General features: G+C 42.9%; 1 protein-coding gene across 5 annotated transcripts in view; it reads right to left on the reverse strand.

The window, feature by feature from the left end:
• Positions 1–26,761, reverse strand: part of SYN3 (synapsin III) — a 199,848-nt gene that overhangs the window by 9,733 nt on the left and 163,354 nt on the right. For all 5 annotated transcript variants that reach the window (XM_030960732.1, XM_030960731.1, XM_030960734.1 and 2 more), the window contains 4 exons: positions 18,514–18,656; positions 13,237–13,311; positions 9,814–9,916; positions 4,123–4,257 (listed from right to left, as the gene is read on the reverse strand). In XM_030960732.1, coding sequence (XP_030816592.1) covers positions 4,123–4,257; positions 9,814–9,916; positions 13,237–13,311; positions 18,514–18,656 — 456 coding nt within the window. The remainder of the gene's footprint in view (positions 1–4,122; positions 4,258–9,813; positions 9,917–13,236; positions 13,312–18,513; positions 18,657–26,761) is intronic.

Raw genomic sequence — 26,761 nt, forward strand, 5'->3', positions numbered from 1 at the left:
GATGAAGCAATATCTGGGTTCTCTGTATACATTGCCAGTTCATTTTTCCTGCATCCTAATTTCCTGCTTTTCCCTTGTCAACACAACCATAGGCTGAGCAATGGTTTTCATTAGCCTGTATGTGACAAAGTATTTCACAAGGGAATGGCTGGTGCCACTTGAAAGTTCTGCACATTGTTTATGCTCTCCCTCTCTCTACCCCCAGCTTCGCTTACCCTTCAGTCTTCCATATGGAGTTTCATTTGCTGTTGTGGTGACCGAACATACATAGCTCTGTCAGATGTTCTTCACTGCCATCCCTGGTCCTGACTAATGCAAATAATTTGGTGCCATCTGCTCTTTCTTCTCTCTCACTGTTTAGTCTTTTTGACAGATATTTTAATAAACAGATTAAGCAATGCAGAGCTGCTGCACAAAGGGCTGGTCCAAAGTTAACAAAAGTCTGAGTAAGCCTATTGCACAAAATTGTTTATGAAAACCAGGAAAGCTGGAGACAGATAGGCTGGTACATGCTGGATTATTTACATGCAGAACATCATGATAAAAGGGTCTTCAGGGCTTCTGAAAGCTCAGGAGAATGAGCTAAGTGATACTGGAAATGTGAAGAAATGTTTCATAGTTGGAAACATTGAAATTAGTTTCAACTGACTAACATAAATGTGATGAAGTTGCCAGTCCATCTTTTGCACTATTTACCTGGGGCTTGCAAATGGACAGGGAAGGAAAATTTGGGAATTTTTCATTCATGGCTTCTAGCCCAGCATAGCTTGGGAACTAAACCTTGCCTTGGTGTTGATGGAAATTACCTCTTCTGATGCTGTGAGATGTCTTGATTAGACCAGGCAAAGAAAAGGAATTGGATCTCCTATTCACCTCTACAGTCTCTCCCTACAGTCAACCAAGGCATCTCAGAAATAAAGGCAAAACAGGTTTTTAAGGCTGAGAGATGAAGGGGTGAGGGCCAGCCCAAGGTCTTCTGGTGGTAGGTCAGAGAGGCAAGGACAGAACCACATTGTAGCCATGGCACCGGGTTTCATGTTGAAGGCATGAAAGCAAACTTGTCATTAACATCTTATCCTGGGCTCAACCAACCCATTTATCAACATGGCCAGGTGCAGTATCCTTGAAACATCCCCTCTGCTAATTGTTTGCAAGAATTAAAATCTCTAACATCTATATCTGAGGTCAGCCTCTGCTACACAATAAAACTTTACCTTTTAGCCCCTCCATGCTTTCTTTTATAGCTTGTCTGTTACCTTGCCTAAGGCTTTTTGACTAGCTACATCATTCTGACTGCCTGTTATCTACCACTTCATGAAAATATTCCCAAAGAAATTAAAGGAAAAGAATCATAAAGAAATGAATGGGACATTTTTTCTTCTTCTTTGCAAAAAAATCATGTGGTAAATGCCCTGAGCTGTGGTTTCTGCTGATTTATTTATTCTTCTGTATTCTTCTTTAAATTACCATTTGAGATAATTCCTAAAGTCTATGACTTACTTGTCTAAATTTTTCTACATTACTCTTACAGCTTTCTAACCACATATTTTGTATTTGTTTTACACCAGTCCTTTGGAGCAGTAACTATTTCTAATGATATCGCACAGTTTTTTTGGCAGCTTAGTCACTTCCCAAATTCAGTTCAGTGGATGTGGCCATCTGGAATTGGGAGCTTAATAATTTTTTTAAAATACCAGTCATCACTGACTTAATAACTGTTTTTGTTCTTTTCTGTGTCATTCTGATCAGGAAAAACTATAATGAGGTAAAGAAGTTCCCCACTTTCAGCAATTACATTTACTAGAGTCACAATGCTGTCTCTGTTGTCTTCTTTTCCTCCCTAAAATTTGGATGATCCATACAGCCCACCAATTGTTTGGTAGGGTTCCATTTTCTGAAAAACTCAAAGAACTTTTTTCATTCTTTCCTCTATCTGCTCCTCAAAATTAATTTCTATCCTTTTTACATTTCCTTTCATTACTTGTAGGATGCAACATAAAGGTCTTCTTAAATGTCAGATTTCCAAATTGGAAAGACTTTTTTCCCTGTTTGTCTTAAATGTCCTATCTGTCATTTAATTCTACAAGTTTATTTCTCACATTCTTTGTTCAGGAGCAAATCAGAAATGTATATATGCATTCTGGAAAACAGTGGTCTCTCAAATAGCATCTGTACAGTTTTACTGCTAGGGCATGGATTAATTCTCTTTTCTCACGCTTGTGTCATACCCTTACTTTTTGATATCACATTTGTCCCTTGGACATTAAATCTAATCGTACACACTCACTATCTGACTTTGTACCTGGATGTTTCTTATGGCAAAGTCAAGGTGTTTTTACCTCCCTCTGAATTGCTGTTCCCCTGTGGTATTTGACTTGTTTCTTGATAGCTGAAGTCTCACATTGTTGTGACTCATTACTTTTCCATCTCTGTCAATTCTGTGCACTCAGTTTCATAATTTCTGAGACTAGTATAGAGAGGTTCAATAATAAGTATAGGCATTCTATTCATACCCATAGGACTATGTATTCAGTACTGCTGCCTTTATATTCAGAATTGTTCTTTGTATTCCTTCTGTGGAAGTGGTCATCTGTAGTTCTAGTTCTGCATCTCACTAGCCTCATATTTAATTCTTTCTCCCTGGACACTTCTAACTGTTATAACATTATGTTAGTAATGCAACATGTACAATTTTTGTGAAGTTTGTGGCACCAAGCCCTTTCTCTATTAGTAAAACACTCTAGTTAACATGTTTGTGGGTTTAGTTTTCTTGATTATATATACAGGTAATTCTAGGTTTTATTCCCAATGAAGACCCTTTTCTTATTTGACTCTACTATTTGACACCCTATCTCTTCAAGATTTGCTTGTTCTTGTTTTTGCCTTAGTTTAGGTCTGCTGTAATCCAATCCAATCCTGTATCAGTATTTTACAGACATGGAAAACAGATGCATCTGCCCGTGTTCTCGGTTTCTGTTGGCTTGCCCTTTTCTCTTAGTTCATGCACTCTACATCTTGACTATTTCAAATGGTAGTTCTTGATTCCACTTTGTAAATGCTCTCTTCTGCATCACTTTCCCTGCTTCAAAACATTTTCAGTGTCTATTAAATGTTTATTCCTTCACTCTAGCTAAATCTTGTAGCTACCCCGAATACCCTTCATGCTGGGTCCTGATTTAGCCGGAGTGGACTGTCATATGACAAAGGCAAAGCACCATAAAGTGCCTTCTCCCATTTCATTGTCTCAAGTGGAAATGAAAATTGTACCAGTGTATTGCAATCAGGTTTGTCCCTCAACTTTTTACTCTCTTGTCTCTTCTGTTGTACAGATTTGTTGTCCTCAAACCTTCGCACTTGGCTCTCTGTTAGATACTGAAAGAGGTGTAGCAAGTACACCTGGATACTCAGGTTCTGTTCTGGGGTGTTTCATTTATATTTAACTGCCTCTGGGAAATGTGGTAGTAAAATTAGATGCATTTGATACCCAAAATGGATGTACACAAGAAGAAATAAGGGGCCAGTTTAAATGCAAAAGTAACAGGTTCTCATATGAGTTCAGCTTTAGTAAAGCCTCCCCCTGATGAAGGTGGCAAAGGACATCTCTGAAGAAGAAACTTCAGTAAGGAATGGAACAAGTCTTGCTGGAGATTCCCACTTTCTGTTCTTGAAAGCAGAACAGGGATGCAAAAACTGGAATGAAACCTATCCTGAGGGATGGTGTTAGACAGAGATGAAACTGGGTTGTGGGTTATAGATTTGTAGAAAATTCTGGGTATTAGAAGTACCTCTAAAAATGCTCGTCTTCAGTGTGAATCAGTGAGTTTAGCAAGTCAGAATGTCTGATGCATGGACATGCTACTGGTGTGATGTCATATTTATCTGGAAGGAGAGTAAGGGAGAGAGATGTGCTCCTTAGGGGCACCCACTTCAAAGAGCCTGTGAGAATCTCCTTTGGAAGAGCAGGAGTCAGTCTGTCCAATACACTCCCACATGAGTCTGTCCAATACACTCCCACATGGGACTGTTCAACTCTCTGAGATGTCTGACTGCCTGACACACTCAGCAAGGAGACAGAAAGAAAGAAGGTCAGGGAAATAGGTTGCTCACAAGGTTCACTCATACCCAAGGCCTCAGTGGTGATGGTGTAGATCCAGCAGTGGCGACAAGCTGAGTCATTTTGGAAACAACCAGATCAGCTATAAGTTGTCTGTCCTCTTCTATGTGCTCCCCAATCAGGGGCATTGAGCTGTCCATCACCTGCCACAGGAGGCAAAAACAACAGTTAGTAAGGGAGTTTCCTGCTGGCAGATGCCTGTTTCGACTCACCTCTTACATGAATCTGTTTTGTGTCTGCACATCCTTGTCAGTATCTACAGTCACCACTCTCCTCATGCTGAAACATGCTTGACTTTTCCAGGTGTGGGATTTCGCTTGGGGTTTTTTAGAAATGTGCTTCCCCCAACTCTCCATCTTCCTTCCCTTCACAACTTGGGAGCCAAGCCAAGACTTATGGTGGCTGGAAGCTTTCTAAATAAACTTAATACAAATTTTCTCCTTCACATGTCCCAACGAGATGCCTCTGATGGATAAGGTCTGGCATTGTCCCACAGTACTTAGGGGAGACATTGCAATTTAAATGGCCACAGGAGAAGAGAAACAACACGTACTGAAGTCTGAGGAGATGAGAGCAACAGGGACTGGAGGAAACCAGGAAACATTTGGGAATAATATACACAAAGCATTGCACCCTGAGAGGGAAAATAAACACCACAAATGTGTAATGAATAGGATGTCACCAAACCGGCACCAAGTGCAGGAAAACAAACTTGGTCTCTGCTTGTCTTCTTGATAATGCTGTGATACAACTGCTGCCCAAGCAAGTTCTACAAATCTACTGGGGAAAACTGGGAAGCAAGACTGTGGGGATGGGGGAAGGAAAATTGTCAAAGGGTCTTTGAGGTAAGAAATGGCCTTACAACAATAATACTGAAAGCACAGCAGACCCTCAGCTGCATAGCAGCCCTGAACATTGATTTTCAACAGTTCATCATAAATCAAGTGTTTTGCAAACATTCGCTAAATCCCACAGGAAGAACTACTCTGATGAAGTTAAGATTCTGCTGGAGTAAATATAATGGTACCAAAATATCAGGGTTGGAAGAGTTTATTTTATTTTGCTTTTATTTTTAAAGCAAACATTAAAATCCCTGGAAATGCAAAGTTGAAGGTTGAATTGCTCAAGAAAGGCACTGACTCACGCTCAGATAACAATCGGAAGTGTACTCCACCCTGGCAGGGCCACAAGAGTACACTCTTGGAGGGAAATGGAAAATTTTGTACCCTCTTTTTTTAGATTTAAAGTAGAGGAAATCAGTGAGGTGAGTTCACTGAGTTTGTATTCTGCTCTTGCAGCATAATGGTTTTGTTTAATTTCTACAGATGTCTTCTATGAACACTAGGAAAGCTACCTAGAAAGTTTTAACTAAGGTACACATGGAAAGGGGATTGATGTTTATATCCATGGCCTACTTGGCCCAGGGGGCAAAAGGAGAAGGTTAGAAAATTATATGTCAGCGTTTGGCTAAATACGCAAGGTGGCTTTTCCTTCCACTATCCACTTAACTGTTCTTCCATTGAGGAATGTGATGCTTCCTAACAGTATCAGGGGATGGCCAATTCCCACCTGGGTCTCACTAGCCAGGGGCTCCTGGGGGCCCTCCAGCAGGTCCCTGCGCAGGTTTCCCTTCTTTCCACTCCTGTCTTAAAAGGAAATGTGGCAATTACGGTTCCCGAGAGAGAAGCGGTCTCCCGCGTCCCCGCGCGGCGCGGTGCGAGGGCCCGTGTGGCCGCTAGATGATGCCGTGTGACCACTGGATGATGCCCTCACCCTGCCTAGCGTCAGGCGAGCCGTGCTCCCAGCTCCCCTGGAGTCACCGAGACACGGCTCTGCTCAAAACACCCCGAACCCCGCCCGTCATAGACTCGTAGAATGGTTTGGGCTGGAAGAAAACTTTAAAGGCCATCCAGTCCAATACCCTTGCTATGAGCTAAGACATCTTCAACTAGATCAGATTCTTCTCGAGCCCCATCCAGCCTGACCTTGAATGTCTCCACAGATGGGGCATCCACCACTATCTGCCCAGTTAACATTTTCTTCCTTATATATACTCTGAATGTAGCCTCTTTTAGTTTAAAATCATTATAATTTGTCCTGTTGCAACCTTGCTAAAAGGTTTGTCCTTTTCTTATGGGCCCCCTTTACATACTGGAAGGTGCTATGAGATCTGCCCTGATCCTTTTCTCCATGCTGAACAACCACAGCTGTTTTGGGAGCTGTCTTCATAGGAGAAATGCTCCAGCACATCTTCGTGACCCTCCTCTGAATCTGCTCCAAAAGGTCCATTTTTTTTCCCTGTGCTGAGAACCCCAGAGCTGATTTCCCTATCTCAAGGATTGCTTTTTCCTATTTCTGTGGCTGCAGTGGCAGAAGAGAAAGATGGTGCTTTATAAACCAAAGGCTGCAGGGGGAGCGAGCCCTGGAGCAAGTTCCACCTGAACCAGTGAAGACGCACCAGGGATGAGGCTATCTGCTGCCCTGATGTGTAGTATCTGGCAGGGGAATGTGAGATTTGGGAAACAGCAAACAATCAGATGCACAAGGGAAGGCCTTTGAAAATGGCAGTGATTTCTGACATCAGCTGGTTGCCACTGAACTGAAAAGAATCATGAGATGTCACCTTGCCTGTCCTCCAGGAAGGGTGAATTGGTCTGGAACTGGGCAGATACAAATGCTAATACTGAATAAATCAACTGGCTGAAAGGAATATGTGAATTACAGACAGATCGCACTATTCCTTCCTGGGCGATCACAGAGCAGCTGGTCAAGGCAAGAAGATGTCAGCACATATGGACCCAGCCTTTGTAGCTGCCCAAGGTCAGAGGCTGCCCCTGGTGCAGCTGCTGCTGCATGATAAGGTGAATGAGAGGTGAAGAAAATGTGCCCAGGCAAAGAGACTCACAAAAAGATCATCCTGTTTCTCCCTGTGTGCCTGTATGTTGCTGAAGCCTGGCCTTGTGTTTTTACACTCTGATGTGCAAAAGAGGAGTGTTAGGCGATTTTGAGGAAGGAAGGAAGGAAGGAAGGAAGGAAGGAAGGAAGGAAGGAAGGAAGGAAGGAAGGAAGGAAGGAAGGAAGGAAGGAAGGAAGGAAGGAAAATGATGATTTGACATATCAAAACAAATTATAGGCACTGCTGAAGGGATGAGCAGGCCTCCTTGCAGGGCAGCAAGGAACATGTCTAATAAAATAGATTAGCAGTCAGGGCTTATCTTATTCTTCCAGGAGGAAGAATAAACCACATGGACCATTTTTCTTGCCCTCTGCTTGCTTCATATTTTTTATCTTAGCAGAGATGTAGAAATGGGCTAGATTACAAAAAAAAAAAAAAAAAAAAAAAAAAGAGGGAAGATTACTAAACCATACATGTTGCTGATAAAGTTCATTAAAGCAGAGGAAAAAAGAATTACCAGCTTTAACTTCTAAATTCACAATCTGTTTCAATATGAGCCATGAAAATGGTAGATAAGTGTGCTAATGCTCTGAAGGCAGAAACATAACAGATTCTGCTGTTTGTCATGGGAAAAGAAAAGAAGGTGAAGTTCTAGTAAGAGCATATACCATGTGTGCAAGATTACTCTTGTGCTGCTGATAACTCATCTGTCTTAATCTAATTTATTTTGGAACAAACCACTGTGATAAATCTCAGTTCATAGAACTGCCCATCACTACTTCTGTGAATCTTTCCTGAAGAACTACTTTGTGAAATTAATTACTGCCTGCAACTGCATTGTGCAAATTCCTTGTTTGTTCAGCCCAATTAGGCAAGCTTTCTTGTAAAGTCTCACAGCACACTGTTCCTTCTTACCAAGAAAATGCAACTGTCACTGTCAAATAACTTTTTTCTCCCACTTTCAAAAGAAGAAAGCAAAACAAGTGATCAGTTTCAGACCAATAAAAGTACCCCAGGAAGCTGGCTGGAGGCAATTAATTACTTGTGAACATCTCCCTCAGATCTGCATAAAAAGGTTTGGCTTTGTTCTGCTCCTTATATTGCACTCCTTTCCCAACAACATCCATCAGCCCGGCATCTGAATGCCTGCTAGATATTGGTATGTCAGGCCTGCTCAACCAGGTTCTCCACTGTGATAATTCAGCATGACCCATCTGAAACTATATTGTGTTTCTTCTGATTTGTGTTGTATTGGATGTGTTGCTGCTTACCTTGGTCACAGAGAGAGGAGCATGAGCATGCATTTCTCTATGTACGAGCTGATGATGGCTATTAGAGTACAGATGTGCTTTTCACCAGTCAGTCACACACAGTGGCAGATGTGAAAACCCAGAGGCATACCCAGACAGAGCCATATAATCTTTAAGCCCAGAACTAGCAGTGTGTGCACGTACATAGGCTTATGTGCAAGAATATATGTAGGGATATGAAAACCACGTATCATGTCTAACCAGGTGTGGACACAATCCAAATGTCCTTACAGCTGTCTCTAGCAAGGCTGCTTTCTTGCTCTTTCTTTCCCAGCTGCAGGGGCATAGAGATTTAAAAGTGGACAGCAGGGAAACAGTCTGCTCTAGGGGATGCTCCTCTGGGTGCTGATGAATTGCACACGGGAGCAGACCCATTAGCCCTGGCCCCATCAATTCAGGAAGAGACAGAGGCTTGCCAGCGTTTGGTTGCTGGCAGCACGCTTCTATCACATGGCCTTTGACAGGTCACTGCTCCCCTCCCTGGGGAGAGCAGATGCATAATGCAGGAATGCACAGTCACTGGAGGGCTCATGTGGTTCTCATCAGCATCCCAGCCCTCAGCGGGTGGGACTGCTCTCCCACACATAGCTTTGCAGTGTGTCAGCACCCCTGCATGAAGCCAATAGCCTGGCTCTGCTGTCTTCCTCAGCTGGCCTGTGTTGGTGGAGTTTACAGCAGGTCAGATGTTGTGTCTCCTCAAGTCACATACTGATAGAGGCACTTGCTTACTTGCTGGAATGTGTCTCCTCCAGGGCATCTCTTCAGTTTCCCACTTTGATTTTCCTGGCCAGCTTTTCCTTCTCTGCCCTGTTAGGATGATTGAGTGTGCCATTTACCCCACCTCCATATCTGCCTCCTGGCCTGGGAAGGAGCACATTGAGCTTTAGCTCTCAGAGCCACAGTCTGTCCAGCCCTGAATACAAAATTTGTAGTACACATTACTCAGAGTAACTTTGTGGTGCTTTGTCTTGATGGCCTCTTACTGTAGTGACTGCTGTCTACGTAAAAGATTTTAGAAAATACACCTTTCTTTTTTTGCTCTATCAAGATGCTCCTGTTGCTTGTGACCCTTTTGCTACACTCTCACCATTTATTTTCCTCTTTTAAATAAGGTGCAACTTGGATTTTTGTTTATAAGTCCTCTTAAAAGTGATCAAAAAAAGGTTCGTTCAGAGAGAAACGGAGATTTTTAATGAACTGACTCATCTGCTGGAAAGCTGAGGTGGCCAAGCACTCTCCCTTTCATTTCATGGTCCACACTGAGAAAGGAAGGCACTTCAACCCTGACACTTTGCTGTGTGTCAGCTAGTTTGACTGGGGCTTTGAATCAGTTCCTAACATATCAGCGGCCCATGGCCTGAGGATGCAGGTGGGCACAGAGGAGCAGAGACTGCAGAGTGCGCAGGGTTGGTGCAGGTTGGTGCATGTGAACTCCAAGGCTTGCAGATACACTTCCCAAAGGAGACTCACATTCAGGTTGCCCATGCTCTCACCTCAATGATATAGTCTTTTCCATCTTTGCTGTGGACAGCTTTGACAGCACAGATATCCAGACCTCCAAACATTTCTGAACAGGCATCTGCCCAGAGTCGGTATCTGCAGAAACCATAAGAGCATAGCCTAGGATTAGCTGTCCTCGGGTAGTCCACCAAAACCAGCCACCCACCCTGCTGTCCATAGGAACACAAAGTGATTTGGGAGCCCTTAGTACAAGCTGTCCTTCATGTGTTTTGCTGGGTCCTTGACTCCCTCTCTTGACTCCCACTTGCAGGAGATGGAGTAAAAAAAAAAGAATCTTGCCTAAAGTTTCCCTTCATTTCAGATTGATTCAATCCTGCCCTCAAAGCCACCTTAAAATATTTCTTTCCCTCCTTGGTATTTACATCAGATCTCCAGTTGGTTGTCATTCAGCCAAGCTATAAATATTTAGCTCATTTAATCTTCCAGTAGTGTTGGCCCCTCAGCGTTTGTATTGGCTTTGCCTGAAAGCCCTTCATTATGCAGGCAGCTTTCTCCTGATAAGATGTCCTGGACATTAGGACTGGAATAGGATCAGAAAGTGAGTGTTGAATTTAGCAAGGAGTAGCCATCCCCTCTCTGATCTGTAATGCAGTAGCTCCTGCATTTTACAATTTACTTTCAATTTTATCCTTTTACAGTCTTCTGCTTCCTTCTATCCCTTGGGTGCTGTTCCTAGTCAGGCAGTCTCATTACATGGACCAGGCACTATTTGTTGGAGGGAGACCTTCAGGCTGCAGCACTTTTCCCTATCCACCCCAGGATGGGGATGTGAGCTGGTGGTCCCTTAGCTATCCTGGAGTCAGAGGAGGAGAGAGAATGACAAGAGGCATATTATGGGGGGACCACATCCCCCCATTGTGCAAATGAGGAGGGAATGAGGCAGCTTGGTTTTATTTCCTGTGCAGCTGTGCCGTGGTCCCGGCCATTTAAATAAAAATAATAATCTCAGAACAGCAGATCTGTAAGCAGGACTATGACATGATGCAGAGAGAGGAGGGAAGGCCACAGTCTCATGAAAACACTGACATTTTGCAGACCCTACAGGGACTGGGGAAAGAGCTGTTCTGGCTAAAGAACAAATTTATGTCCTTGAAGCCAGCCAGAGTCCCCATATCTTGACAATATAATGATGAACTTGTGTGAACACAATGTCTCTGGGAAGAAGAAAAATTATGACTTATATGACTACTGGTGCTCTTTTATCCCTAATGAGGAGACCAAGTGTGTTCATCCTGGACCCCCAAGGAAGACAGTGTATGAGGAGGCATCAGTAGCATAAGGAGAAGGAGAATTATGGACTGCATGAGTCAGGCAGGAGGCACAGAGAGCACCCCTCATGCACTGCTGTGGCCCAGCATCCAGGGGCACCATTGTGGGAACCACCTCTCTTCCTGAGGAACATCTCTTTGTGTCTGGGCACAGCAGCCAGGGAATTGTTGGTCATGACAGAGACTCTGATGGCTGCACATCTTCAATGTTTGTTGGCCAGAGGTGAGCACTGGGAGCATCGGGGCTGCTGGGGTGTAATAGGAGTAATAAGGAAGAAGAGGATCATATTTATGCACAGGCACCAGGTGTTGCATTTTCAGAGGATTTACTGTCATTTCTGCATTACCTGAACATTTAAATCCTTTGTACTTCTGTTCAGTACAGTAGGTACTTCAGGTTGCTCCTACTCATCAGAGCATTTGAGCACATTCTTGCCTTGATTAATGCGCTGGCAACTCACAGATTTCAACAGGCTTGGTTGCATTTATGGCTGAATAAGACTGGAGTGGTTATTTATGGTACAATTAACAAAACAAACCTTCAAAATGCAGTGTTGCAGGCTGGCAGGAATCTGGGTTTTAGTCCTACAACACTGCAATACGGTAATGTCTCTCCTTCATGTGTCTAGCTTCAGCTGTGTTATAAACAGCCAGGATGCATCACCATGTCCACTTCCCACAGTACTATTAGAGTCTTGCAGAGTCACCTTCAGCATCTGATTTGGGGCTTGGCTTCCCTGCTTCACAGAACTAAAGGTGCAGAAGGGACCTTAGATGGCTGCCTGCACAACTCTTGTGTTCCCAAGAGGAGACATTTCTTTTATCTGGTCTGAAAGAGGACAGAGATTTGCCATCCCCTTCAGAGCAACAATTTCTGTGCTATGCTATCCTTACTTTAGGAAAATATAGGAAATGTTCAAAGGAACCTTTTGAGCTATAATTTACTTCTTACAGTATTATACTTGTAAGTAATGAGAAATGCCTATGTCATATATTTGAAGACTCTATACTCTTTCATTTTTTTCATCTTTAGGATGAAGAGGTGTTCAGCTTGTGGGCAGCTTCTTCCAGGTCTGTAACATTTAATGAAGGAGAGTGAACATCTGCAGTGCAGGCAGGATAGTCTACCACTCTACTGGAAAAATATCAGTGGTCTGCTAACTGAAAAAGGTGGAAAACTACATAGAACTACATAGAATTGTTGCATGTTTTTCTCAACAGCTCATTAGGTTTTCTCTGAATGTTCCTTTTATTGTCCTTTGGACTTTCTCCAGCTATTTCTCTTCAATTGTGGTGCCCAAAACTGGACAGAGTCAGAATTAATCATGAACCTGACAAGCTGGAGGTACAATCTCAAAAAATCTTAAACTCACTAAGGATGAATGCCTACATGTAATCTATGGATTCTATAAATCTATGAATAATCTACTTAGATGAGATGGAGAAAAGTGATGAGAACAAGTGTTAGTTCTGCAGGATAGGAGTTACAGCAAAGCATGTTACCATGAGTCCACAGTGTTAGGCAGTTGCAGTATTAGCAAATATCACAGTGATTTGAATACATGGAAGTAGCATTTGCAAATTTTAGTCTGTAAGATGCATGAGGGAATTCTTTCTGCTCTGTTCAGCAGTGAGAAGACCTTAACTTAGACAGTGACCACTTTTGTGAGCCTATAGCAAAAGAGTGCTTTCAGCACTTCAGTTGACAGTTTTTTTTCCTGTTAAGCAGAAGAAAAACTCTTTTTCTGCCTCTCGTTAGTAATATACTTAGAATAACTCATGTTACTTTGTGTTTTGTGCTTTGACCTTTCTGATTTTATCCCTACATGTTTGTACTGGTGTGCTTGACCTAGCATGCTGGTCTTGTTTCCTGTGGTTGCATTCACTAAAGATCTAATGATTTAGCAATGTTGGTTTCTAGCTGTACTTTCAGTCTGTTCTTCAAAACAGGACAGTTTGCCTTTGTGTCCTTAGTATTTTTTTAAGAAAACACTTGGTCTTTTAAAGTCTTTATCCAGCCTCCCAGGAGACCTCACTTACCAGTTCTCTCAATTGACCCAAGTCGGAAATACAATTCCTCCCTTCTAACCCAAGAATAGCTAATACTGTCTTGAAACTCTTCCTTACCTCTCTGTCATTGCAATCTGTTCTAGCATCGCAGAACCTGTATTTGCCTTCCAGTTTCCAGAGATGGAAGTCCTCCTAGGAAAACAAACCAAAAACATAACCTGAACATGAAAATAGACTCCTGACCCATCCTCCTGCATACTGTAGTGCTCATTCTTGACTCTGTGCTTGTACAGGAGGGGATGAGGTGAGGTTCTTCCTCCCAGAAGCCTTTCCAAATCCTTCCTGAACAACACTCCATACAGCATATGTTGTTCAGACTCATGAAAAACTGACTGAGGATTTTAGGCAGAGAAACCTCCAAGGAATCTTGAGCACACATCAGGCTCTGTGAGTGCTTTCTTTCTTTATACATTAGACCTAGCAGAGCTGAAATGTGTGTGAAAGATCTCTAGGACAATCACCCTTATGTTCTGCAATGAGTAGCATCCTCCATCCATGGAACAGAAGCTCTCCAGGCAAATATTTACTGAGCAGCTTCACAAAGTATCAGTTCTGACATTCTGGGCCTACCTAAATTTGATTTCAATTGTACCTCTGTGTCCACTTGAATTTGATTTCAGTGGTACTGATGTCATAGAATATATTATCATACTGTCTTATCACTGACTTTTCATTGACTTTTCATCGTGGCTCACTGTCTTCAGACTTGGAGAACTCCTTATTTCAAAATCTTTGGAGTTTCATTAGCTGCAACTGATAGTTATTTTCCGAAAAAGGTACTGTTGCTAGAAAATTCCGGGTTTCACCATCACTGTCAGGGGTGAAAATTTTCCTTTTCTTGACCTTAGGCCCAAGGCAGACATTGGACAGCCTGCTCTGACAACACTCCAGATAACCCTTCCATAGTGCACAAGCCAGGACAAGTCAACAAGCTGACAGGATACATCCAAGAAGCCTCTCCATGCTGAAAGAGATTTATGAGGGGAGTATGAGGTGTGATCCAACACTTCAATATGAGGTTGTGGGAGCCCCTGCTGCCAGTTCTCTCACATTTTCAGCAACATGTACAAAAGACACTGAATTTGCAAAACTATGTACAGCAGTGGTAATACTAATGTCCTGCTAGACTACAAACTTGAATCATTATAGCCGACTACCTAAGGCTCCCCTTTACTCTTGAAAGAGACACCCTAGAGTGCTCTTCTCAATTCTCCCCCAAACTGGCATGTTTAATTGCTGTGAAATTGAAATTGTCTTTGTGACCATGTTTAATGGACAGGACTGGGGGGCTGAAGGAGCATGATTACTGTGATGAATAACTGTGTTTTCATATAGTTGACTTTTGGGCCTGTTGCCTTCACCCAGCATCCATTCTGCTGCCCTACTTCTAAGCAACAGATTGGATTCCTCCTCAAGCTTGGACTGTCATTAGCCCTTTGATGTCCCGTAAGGTCAGTGCTTAGTCTTCAGCCCTTCTTTCTCTTTTAATATGGGATTCTTAGGATTATGTTTTTCAGTTCTGCAATGAGAAGAACCACTCTTTGCTAACATTTATTTTTAACAGAAAATTGCCCTGCAGTGGATGCAGAGGGCATCCAAAATCCCATTAGTACTGGTGGGAACTCCTGGAGTCTCATTAGTGGCAAGATGATTTGACACTGGGGTTTAGAAAATGTACCTGGCATACCAAATGTAAGCAGCTGTGTTGTCCCTAAGAAAATTAAACCACAGTCTGACAGTTTTACAAGGAAATTTGACATGAGAAAGCTCCCAAAATAAGAACTCTGCTCAAGCCATTGGGCTGATTTTTGGACTTGTTTATGCCTATCCAGCGTGAGCCAATTTTCAGCATAAGATTTAAAATATATCTCTCTGCTGTATTCCTAACTTTCCTGTTAGGGAACCTTCTGTTTTGAAACTGAAGGGTTTTATTTGAAGCCCACTGGATCAGACACCAAACCCTACACCACAGCCTCTGTCAAGATCACTCTCTTCCAAGCAAGTCTGAGCAGTTCAGGCGTCAACTGTGCCCCCAGACTTAGAGAATCATAGAATCACTGCATATTCTCAGTTGGAAGGGGCTCAAAAGGATCATTGAGCCCAACTCCTGGCCCTGCACAGCACCATCCCCAAGAGTCACACCATGTGCCTGAGAGCATTGACCAAAAGCTTATTGAACTCTGTCAGGCTTGGTGCTGTGACTGCTTCTCTGGGGGGCTGTTTCAGTGCCCAACCACTCCCTGGTGAAAAACCTTTTCCTAATGTCCAACCTAAACCTCACCTGACACAACTTTAGGGCATTCCCCTGGCTCCTGTCACTGGTCACCAGAGAGGAGAGATCAGTGCCTGCCCCTCCTCTTTCCCTTATGAGGAACTTGTAGACTATGATGAGGCCTCCTCTCCATCTCCTGTTCTGCAAGTGACCAAGTGACCCCAGCTGTTCCTCATACAGCTTCTTTTTGATTTTCTTTTTTGTATTATATGAAGTGAAGAAGGAGACTTAAGACAATTGAAAGGCTTCCAACAATCCTAAACATCAGGGGGCCACACAGTGTACAGTCAGTATCTTAACGAGAAGGACCCCAGACTTTTAGAGATCAGTTGCTCAAACAGATTTGTGACCACAACACCTTCAGCATTGTTTAGGAGAAGTGGATAAATGAGCAGATCAAGAGGTCTTGGTGTGCTATCTCAGTCTATAAATAGCTCTAGTTTAGACACAGTTGATGCGCACATTGAACTGCTTTGGAGGTGACAAGTCAAAAATCCCAGTCATGAAACTACAAAGGAAGGGTATTACCCTCTTAGTAAGAGCTGATGGCAAGAATAGCCCATGTCCAAAAGTCAGTAGCTGCTGGCTTAATTCAAAGTGAACAACATTTCATGTGTCTAAGCTGGAAATGATCCTGCTGTTTGCCTCCAGTTGGGGTGAGTATGGAAGCATAATTTCTGTCCCAATTTCTCCTGTAACATGACTGTTTTCATGTTTTCTCTTTACCAGTATTACAATGGCAATCAAATACACTTGGTGGAATCTTAGGCATGTATCATGTGCTGCTTATCTGTTGTTTTCAGTCTGGCTCAAGGCATGGACAGAGTAGGAGTTTGTTAGCAGTGTAAATCTGGAGTCACTGCACTGAAGCCAATGGGAAACTGAACTGAAGCCTTGGGCCACAGGCTGGAAGGAAGTGCATTGAACATCTGGGGCAGGGAGGAATGCATGACTCACCCTGCAGCATCCTCCCTCTGGCAGATGCTTGGTGCAAAGTAAACATATTCTGGAGAATTTCAGTGCAGTCTTCTCTCAATAGAAAAGGGGGTTTTAAAGTCTATATGTGTGAGTGAAGGTATAAAATTACTGAATAGATTCCATGGCTCATAGATCAAAGCAAGACACTTAGTATGACGCTACTGCAGATGCTGGAATTGCCTTTAAGGCTGAGATTTGCTAGCATGACTAATGGTTTTGAGTCTCCTATTTGGGACACCAGTGAGAGCTCTGATATTTTGGGTGCTTTTACCTCTGTCCTTGGACATAGTAGGGACTTATACCATAGAAATAACCTATTTTGTCTAATGCTGGAGCGGAAGGAACAGTCCCTGGTGGGACTGACTATACCACTCTCCCAAGCTCACATCCATAAATGGCTCTCTCAATCTAACTCAGCCTCCTGGGTTAGCAAGTCACTGGGTGAATCTTGCTGTTTGCTTTCTTTGATAATGAGCTTTATTTCTCATTAAGGTGTTCTCTGTTCGTGACAGTTTTCACATTAAAACATTTCTTCTTTAGCAAACAATTGTTTGTGCAGCTATACTCCCAAGTGGGATTAGGTCTTAGCGTGACTCCTTTCTTTCCTCAATCATCTGGTGTTATTTCTGATCCCTGTTCTGGATGAGTGCATGGTGATTGTGAATAATAAGTGAAGAGAGAGTATGGTCAGGCTAACTTGGCCTTTGTTTCAGTTAGAGGCAGTTGGGGAGCAGGCTCTGGAGCCAAGGCTGGGTGTGTTGGCAGGAATAGGGAATTTTAATTGATATTTTAAACCTCCTTTCCTTTGGCCAATTTGAGTCAGACTCTCTGAGATGTTAATGTAGTATTAGGCAACTGTGCTATTGTTGACCTGATTCAATTACAAATAAATTTTCTTTCATTGAGATCACATGAAGTAGGCAAGTGTCCCCCATGTCCTTCCTTCCCATGAAGAATGTAACTCAGTCATTATCTAGTTTTCTTAAACATCTCTGTGCTAGGAATCCAACTAGGAATTTTAGGCAGTTATAGCTGAAAAATATGTGATTGTGTACATTTGATTATCTTGTTTAACTATGTTTCAGCAGAACTATGGCCTAGAGGTTTGCAGACATGGACCCAAAAGTCACAGTGTTTTGGGTGTTAGGTAACATGCAATTTATCTGGTGAACTGAAGAATGTACTGTTGGAGCTGACTACTTGTCCAGAATTCTGTGATTTGATAAGGAGTTTCTGGAGAAGCTGTGCTGTGTGGCTTTTTTCATTTACTGGTTTGTAGTAAGAAGAAACAGGTGTCTTACTGACTCATGTGGTTACATCTCTAATTGAGAATGGTGACTACTGAAGTTTGGCTGAACGCTTTTTAAGACTTTTAACCATACCAGTGTTGAAGATTGCTGTCATGCCACCTCCCTCACTGCACCACAGGGCAGGGAGGAGCTTTGGGGCACCCACAGAAATGTTTTGCCTCCTCTCCCTCCTTTGTATGGGTGAAGGAGCACACATGCAAAATGCCCACAGAAACTCTGTGTGCTGCCCCAGCTGAGGCCGTTCATACCCGGTGCTCTGTGCCCCTTGTGTGATGTGGTGCTGTGATCTGCAGCTGGGGAGAGCATAGGGTGCTGCTGTGGGCTGAAAGATGGGGTGCTGCTATGGCCTGGACACTGTAGGGCTCCAGGAATGCAGCTAGTTCAATCTTTTTTGTTTTTTTTCTCCAGGTGGAAAGTGGGTGGGTTCAGCTCCCACTAGAGGGTACTTGAAGCTGGAGGACTTTGCTGGAAAAGATGAGCCCTTCAATAACAGGATGGAGAGGTGATGGCCGAGCACAGTCATTATAATGGGAACTAACTGAATCCCAGAAAGAGACAGAGATTTACATTCCAGAAACAATGACCTGACAGTGACTAATAGAGAAGATGATTGGTAGATGAGGGATTTGGGTTCAGAGGTGGGGGGAGAACAGCAGGGTTATTCTTCAAGGAAATAAAGTCAGCTACCCACTCCTGCCCAGAGCAGACACCGACTCAATAATATCCATAGCACTGCCTCCTCCCCGTCTCGCTCTGGCATAGCCATGCACTCACATGTAAGCCTTGTAGTTGCTGCCAATTTTCTGGATTCGTATGTCGTATTTGGAGTCAATGAATGGCTCGGTGGTGGCATAGGTTTTTGCCATGGCTACTATGCTGGCCATGTCCCGGAAGTCGTGCTGGTTCTCAACTTTGACCTTGATTATCAAAATCCAGTGAAAAAGAGACAAGAGCAAAAAGAACATGAATACCTTGTGAGCAGAAGTCATCTCTGCACCTGAATAGCACAATGTTTATTATGAATAGCATAGTTAAACCCCCCACAGACACAGCTGAAGACAGAGCAAGGCTTCTGTGATTCAAAGAGAGAAGCTTCCCAGAGAAGCCAACCCAGACCAAATCCATCCCATTCTCCTTCCTCATGCACCAGCCCTGGTCATCCTGGCACCAGAGAGGCAGCTAGACCTTTGCCCAAGTGGCTCTTGCTAATGCTCTTTGCTTTTAGGATGCTTCAGAAAAATATTCAATCTCTTAAGAACTATTACTTCATTCAAACATTGCAACTGCTGTTTCCCATGTTGGGATGGATGAAAACAGAGTATTTTGGGTGGTCAGGAAATACAAACCAGTTCCAGGAAATCAACATGAGAGCTGGTTGTCTGTCACCTCTAGCCTTCAGTTCCCTGGTATTTCACATTAACCCACTCCAGACTTTCTTTGAGGAGTGTAGGTCTCCTGACTGGACATAAACTCTGAAGGAAAAGGATGTCTCTGGGGGAGTTTTTGACTCTAGGGGAGACTTGTATGAGTGTGAGGCAATGGACATGTGGGTGGGACAGCTGGTTGGGTGTTAGACTTGAGTCTCACTTGGAAACAAATGAGCAGTTGAGACCTATGAGCTACAGTTTTTCTGAGAAGATGGCTTTTCACAGATCTGTATTCAGTTATGGGAAAACCTCTGTATCTTAATTTAAAAAAAGTGAAATGAGGGATGACCAAAACAGTAGAAGTTCTATTGATATACTTAAACCTCTACAAAAGCTCATTGATTTAGGAAAGCAAAACTGAACAAGCAGGTAACAAGAACATGGTGGACAACTTCACTTCACTCATATCTTTAACCATGGCCTTTAGTGTATTGGCAAACATTTGTTTGGTGCATCATGGAAACCTGTACGAGTCTTGTTCCTTAGGGCTGGACATTTGCAGGAAGGGTGGATTAATTTGTGGAAAAAAGACCATGACTGTATGAAAAGGATGAGCAAGTGAGCGACTTTCTTTATGTTTTTACCCTCACTTTGTCTTTTGGAGATGCTTTGAGACCACAGCTGGGGATTGCAGCCCTGCTTTGCTAAGCGTGCATTGATGGGTGACAATCCAAAGGTGCCTTCTCCAGAAGAGCTTTCCAGCTGCATCACTCTGTGTTAAAGGAGGGTGATGCCAGACTCTGTGGAGCCAGCTGAAGGAAGCACATGCAATGGTATTTGGTGTTTCTTTGCAAAGAACAAACAAGTGGTTTTATGTATCTGCTTTCAACCATGGGAGGGTGGGAGCCATCTTCACTCAGGAACAGAGAACAAGCTTGTTGCTAACCTGCTTTACTCTGTTTAGATTGTTTTGTGTAACTGCCAGCTTACACATAGAGCACATAGAAAGATTTAGCCACATCCTGTTGCAGAAAAGCTTTCAAAAATGGAACAGTTGTGGGGAAGGTGAAAAGAGCAACCAGTTTGACCGATGACCATTTCTAGATGCCTGAATTTGCTTCTCCCATTACTGACCTAGTCCTTCTCCCTTTTGCTGTGGTGAGGGCTGTGCTCTCACCATCCAGGAACTGCTGAGGAAAGGAGCAGAGGGCAATGACAGTCATCTGTGGGAAGGGAGGGATACCAAAAAAAAAAGGAAATAACAAATATAAAGGGGATATATAAAGGCAACCACTACATGGCATCCAGGAGGAACAGCCTTGCTCTAGGCTGTGTTGTTTCCCTTTCTGTCTGAGTGGGGATGTGCAGGGCAGGGTGAGGTGGTAGGAATGTCCTGGAGGCAGCGGGGAGAATGGGAGAGGGAACCCAGAGCCTGGACTTGCAAAATACCAGAGAAAACAATGCAGGCTGTGTTGGAGCTGGGTATTTTTGTTGTGCTGATAAGAGCTGCCCTGGGCTGAATGACATCAAGCAAGAGAGTCCCACCCAGATGAGATGATCACAGGAGGGACTGCAAGGGCAGGCGACACTGACAGGGTGTTAAAACATATTCTCCCGGACCCTTTTGGGAGTGAGAAAGCAAAAAAGCCATTATACAATGACCTACTTGGAACAAGGACGTTTGTAGGCTTCGAAACAAAGTGCTGTGCTTGTGCAACAGATGTCTTTGGGCCCAAACTGAAATATTTGCATCCTCAGCCCAGGAACATTTGACCCAGAGCAGAGGAAAGGATGCAGCTCCCCCCTCTGGACTGGAATTAGACCATATTATATTGCTAGAAAGGAGCTCATCTTGTTAAATGTGATGTTTCCTCAAAAATACAGCATGTCTGGAAAGGAAGGGTCCATTTTTCATCCTCCTCCACCACCCCTTCCCTAGAGGGAGAGAAGGAAAGCAATTGAAAATGTTCTCTCTAATGGACCTGAGGACTTTTGGCTGGGTTAATAAAGAGGGGAGACTCACCAAGGACACAAAGTAAGAAATGAAAAATAAAGATGACTCCCACAGTGCTACACCACTGCACAGTCCTCAGGAAACAGCTCTGGCATCTTCCCCGGCCTGTGCCAGAGTACTTCCCATGGACTTTTCAGAAAAAGCAACTCACAGAAGTCCTCTTGTAGGGGATCACAGCCTTATTTCCCACCAGGCATCAAAATAATCACCACACCAAAGCTGAAATCTGAGCCACCATTTGTTAATTGTTAGAGCCAGCCAAATTTGACAAAACAACAGCCGTGTTCTGGGTTAATGCTGGTTTATCCCAGGGTACGGTTATTACTTCATAAACAGGAAGCACTCAAGTTACAGTCAAATTAGAATTATTTTCCTGCCTTATCTATTGAGTCCCCCATTTTATTAGCTTTCTACTTTTAAATTTTGTATAATTCATTTCCTCCTGACTTGTAACGCTTTTAGATGTCAATGAGATATCTATTTTCCTAACAGAAGAAAAAATCCCAGACATAACCAAAGCCAGGATGGCTGTAGTGTGACACCAGAAGGCATTATTTAAGAAGGTACTATTAAAAATCAATCTAGTGCACAGTTACCAATTTACCTAACAAGAGACAAATCTGTCTTCTAAAATGGCAGGTTGGCCAATACAAGAAACTGATAAAAGGAGTTGAAAAGAAACCAACAGGAAGCCATTCCCCTCTCACCCCCCCCTTTTATTTTGCAATCTTCTTAGGATAAATGCTATATCCCATTAAGTGCATAGAGGAGTGCAAACAGTGAATACAAACACAGCCCCTGCTCTGGCAGCCTGTTTGCTTAGCTGTGCTGGCTGTTTGAGCAGCAATAGACTCATTCTGAAGCCATAAGGTGCTGTTTGCTGTAGCATTTTAGTGACCTGTTAAGAAGGGTTTGGGCCAGTGTGTTGACAAATGCCTTTTCTGAGTAAGAAAGCTCCTCCTTCCCTTCTGGCTCTCTTCTCTAACCCAGGCACCAGTGATGCCCTAGCATGCTCCCTTTTGGAAAGGGGAGTCTGGCTGGTTTGCTGGGGACATGCACACACAGATGTGACCATCCCTTTGCCCTGTGGTGGCATCTCAGAGCCTGATGCCACCACATGACCTGCATCTGGTACCTGTTGCCATCCTCAGCCTGCCCAAGAAGCACTGATCTTTCTGCCTTTGGCTGGAGAGCAGTCCAAGGAGCAGGTCCTGAAGAAACATTCTGCTCTATCCCTGTTGCAGACCTTATTTTGAGCTCTTTCTTGCAAGGCAGGATTTTGGATCAGTTCTGGCAGACTTAAAACCCCACTGTGGCAATTTCCTGGGCAGTCTGAGCCACACCTCAGATCTGTGAGCACAGGTTCCTTTAGTGAAGGATCTGTCTGGGTAGAAACTTCTGCTTCCGCTGTCTTACAGGTCCCTAATCTGCTGCCTCTTCTACATCCCAGATGCTCCTGGACACCAGGGTCCCAGGGCTACAGCTCTCCTCCCTTATCCTTAGTCTAAGCACTGTGAGGTCTGGCTTTGGAGTCCCCTTTTGCTTTCATTATGTGGTCACATGAAAAAATAATCGGTTAGCCAAAGTGCCATAATTATTTTAGTCTGCTAGGACAGCCCTAGCCATGCCTTTCTTGAGTGTCATCCAGTGTGAACTCTGCTTTTGAGGTTAGCTCTGCCCTACAGGCTAAACACGCATCACTTTGGAGATAACTTGCAGAAGCACTTTCTGTTCTAAAATGAGGTTAGCGCCAGGTCCAGCTGGAAGGTGAGTGCCCAAGGCTGAGCCAGGGCTGGACTTGGCAATGTGGTGTTTAACTGAGTCTTGGTAGACTTGTGAAAATGCACAGTCTGTGTGTTTTCCTCCAGAGGAACTGGTGCAGCCACACAAAGCTTGTGATTTTTTGTCCGTCTCGACCTGCTCTCAGCCTTCCTGCAGGGACCCTACCATCTTGGGATAGTGGGTCTTCAGGAACAGTTCTGTGCACATGGTTTCCTGAAACTCTCCTTTTCTTTACCCCAAATTATGCTCTTCTTCTCAGAAAATACCCAATCCAATTGACACACAATCAGTTTAGGCCTAACTTTGACCCCCCCAAAATAGTGAAGTCACAATGGCCTCTGCATTTCCTTATTATCCTCACACTGAAGTTCCCCATCAGCTGCTTTTAATGCTTTCAGCCTTCCTAGTACACAGCCCAGGTCTTGGCTGCTGTAGTCCTTGGTGCCTTGGGTCAGTCACTGTTTCCTGTGTTCAGCAAAAGCTTCCAGACTGATGTGCAAGAAATGGGGATGTTTTTGCTATTTTCAAGACGTTTGGAACATCCTCACTCGTGAGTCAGTGGGAATGCAGTGATTGGGCTGCTCTGTTGTGATTGAATGTTACATGTCAAGTCATTATTTGTTTTCTCCAAAAGAAAATATTTGTTCCTTGACAAACTGAGGCAGCCCTTTCCCTTCCTTTCCCCTTTAGCACACTGGATTTTCAAAGCTCTCACTTTTGGAACATTTTATTTCCAGTCCCGTGAGAGACAAGGTGACGAGCTGTCCTTCCTGATAAAACCTTGCAGTATTTTTACATTACAGAGTGGCTCTGTTTAGTTTGTGCTATATTTATACCAGGGGAAAAAAAGAAGCGGAGAAGTCTTTCCCATCCAGTAAGAGAGAAAATAACTCTGAACATATTATTATGAACAACAAGTTTTTCTTCTACAATGTCATAAATTCATCCGAGCCAGGATTTGTACTGGGAAGGTGTTTTCATAATTATGGGGCAGGAAGGGACAGGAGTGACTTGTAAACTGACCTAATTAGAGAGGTCTAAAAATAAAGTAGGAGTAGCAAAATATATATATACAATTGATATAAATATGATATGTAAAGTCACATGAACAGATACTGGTTTTCCTCTCTTTGTAGATCTGGCAGTTGTTTCCTTCTCATGATCTGATCAAGAAGAGGTGAAGAGGCTCTTTGAGAGAATTTCAGTACTGGGCTCTGTTCCTAGGGCACTTTAGGGTCATTTTAGCACACAAATGGCAAATACTAACACACTCAGAGCTTTATTCTTTTCCATGGGCTCTGGCATTATGAGATCCGGAGTCAGGAAGAAGTGTTATTCCTTTCTCACTGCAGTTCTGTCCTTATTCAACAGACAACCCCAATCATTTCTGGGGTAGGTAGGCTCAAACTGCACAATGCTTAAAAATGCCTTGACCTCTAAGGAGCTGCTGGGTAAACAGCAGTTCTGTTCTGCACATGGAAAGACATCTCTCAGCGTCCATCCATGGTTTTCCTGGAAGATTCCTTGAGTACTGTTGATCCTGTGAGTTTGGGCAACTTAAGTACAACATGAGAAAGGTCCTTCTCGGCTGACTCCATTGTAAACAGTTGTCTAAGCAGTATTTCCACAAATATTTTATTTGTATTGATACTGCACAGGGCCAGCAGCATAGAGAGCACTTGTTATGATCTTCCAGTGCCATGGAAATATGAACTGACTCCAAATTTTGGAAGGAGGATAATGATGGTCATGGGAGGGGCTAAAGGGCATGCGTTCTGTTTTTAGATTAGAAGATTTTCTGTTCCTGGGTGAAGGCTGTTACTGGTGTCTCTGTTCAAGTCAATAGAGAAGCTGTTGTTTCTGCATTTCTCAATGGAAATTTCAAGAGATGCCTGTTATTGCAAATGTGTTTTCTCCATCTCCATGTGCACCTCACATGCACACAGTACTTGGCAAGAGCATTTCTTTCACAAATGGTATACTGCTACCCTTTTTAGTTCTGATCCTGAGTAATAGCTGTGTGACAGTGGTCACAAGGGTTCTTAGTTGAGGGAAGAGACAAGAATGTTGACTCCATGTTCAGAAGGCTTGATTTATTATTTTATGATATATATATTACATTATAACTATACTAAAAAGAAATGGAAGGAAAGGTTTCCTCAGAAGGCTAAGCTAAGAATAGAAAAGAAAAGAATGATAACAAAGGCAGCTGGCTCCAACCAAGAGAGAGAGTCAGCTCTGCCATGACTGGTCACTGAACCAAAACATCCACACGAGACCAATCACGGATCCACCTGTTGCATTCCACAGCAACAGATAATTATTGTTTACATTTTGTCTCTGAGGCCTCAGCTCCTCAGAAGGGAAAAAATCCTAAGAAGGATTTTTAGTGAAAAGGATGTCTGCGACATAGCTGATCCTCTCCCAAGCTAAAGACAGTTTTGGTGTCCTACCCTTAAGGGGAAGGGAGTCAATAGAGCCTATTTTGTACAAGTTCTACTGTGGTTATTTTTCATTTTAGCTTTGAGGATTCTTTGTTCAGCCCTCTAATTAAAAAATGTGGTGAGTGAATTTTGTGAAAATGGTGTCAAAACAAACAATATGTGAAAATGAAAGCCTATTATAATTATGCTCCTTCTAGCAATTATTGGAAAATAATAAACGTTCAGCACTTACACTGCCAAGAAGGTTATGAGCATGAATTAGCAATAGGTATCAGGTAATCATTATAATTCCTCTGGTCTGTAACACAGAGAAACTGAAGAAAATTGTGAAATGACACAAATCTCCCTGAAAGCAGATGGTGGAACTCTTTGGGGAAGAGGCATTTTCTGCATCCAGAATTCTTATGGCTCCTGGCCACTGCCTCAGACAAATAAAGAATAACAGTGCCTGGACTTCCCATCTTTGCTCATTGTTCTATGTGTTGGTGCCTCCCATTACACGTGATTTTATCATTAATAACAAAAATAAAAAGTAACTACTTCCTTGACAATTTCTTTTGTAATAACACTGTAACCTGAATGCTCACATTCTTTGAAGCACCAGTTACAGGTGGCTCGCTATCTTGGCATCATTTGTTGCAGTAAGTACTATTTTAATACTCACATGTGTACTTGGGCTAATACATTGGTTATTCTATCTTTTGTTTCTCCAATCACTGGTTTAATACAAAACATGACCTGATGCAGGTGCTTTATTAACATTTACTTTGTTGCACACATCAAACCAAAAGCAAACGTATCTCTTTTCATATTATGTATATTTTATAGCTAAAGACCTGCTATTTCCTGCTATCATCTCTCATTCTGAAAACCAGTGCAAGGAAATAATTTATCTCTCTCTCATCTCACTGGTTGTTGCTTTTGGATTATGATGGTTAAAAACAACATAATGTCTCCTGGGAACTTCCCTCTTCTGCATTACTTGATTGTAGGTTTGAATTTTTTTAATCTGTAGGTGCTACTTTTCTAGTATACCCATAATTGCACTTCTCTGCATTTCTCCTGGTATTTTCTGCAGCTTCTTTTGTCAGTCCTGCTTGGGCTTGAACCTTACTGTTTCAAAAAAAGCATGAAACAAATTCTTGCTACTTTAAAGTGTTTTAAACCAACTGATTTATTCTTTATTTTATTTTATCTTTCTCTCTTTTTTTGCTCTGTGCAATGAAATGCAGTGAGACTGAATAGAGAAAATTTAATCAGTGTCAACTTTCCTTCAGGCTGCTTGTGGCTGTAGAAGGGCTCAAACTAAAACCATAAGGTCAACAACCCTTGCTTCCTGTACCTTCCCCATCTACTGAACAGAGCAGTGTCGAAAATCTGTGCCCAAATGCACATCCAGACTTTCCTAGTAGTCA

Source organism: Camarhynchus parvulus, chromosome 1A, assembly GCF_901933205.1.
Source record: "Camarhynchus parvulus chromosome 1A, STF_HiC, whole genome shotgun sequence".
NCBI classification, from domain to species: domain Eukaryota; kingdom Metazoa; phylum Chordata; class Aves; order Passeriformes; family Thraupidae; genus Camarhynchus; species Camarhynchus parvulus.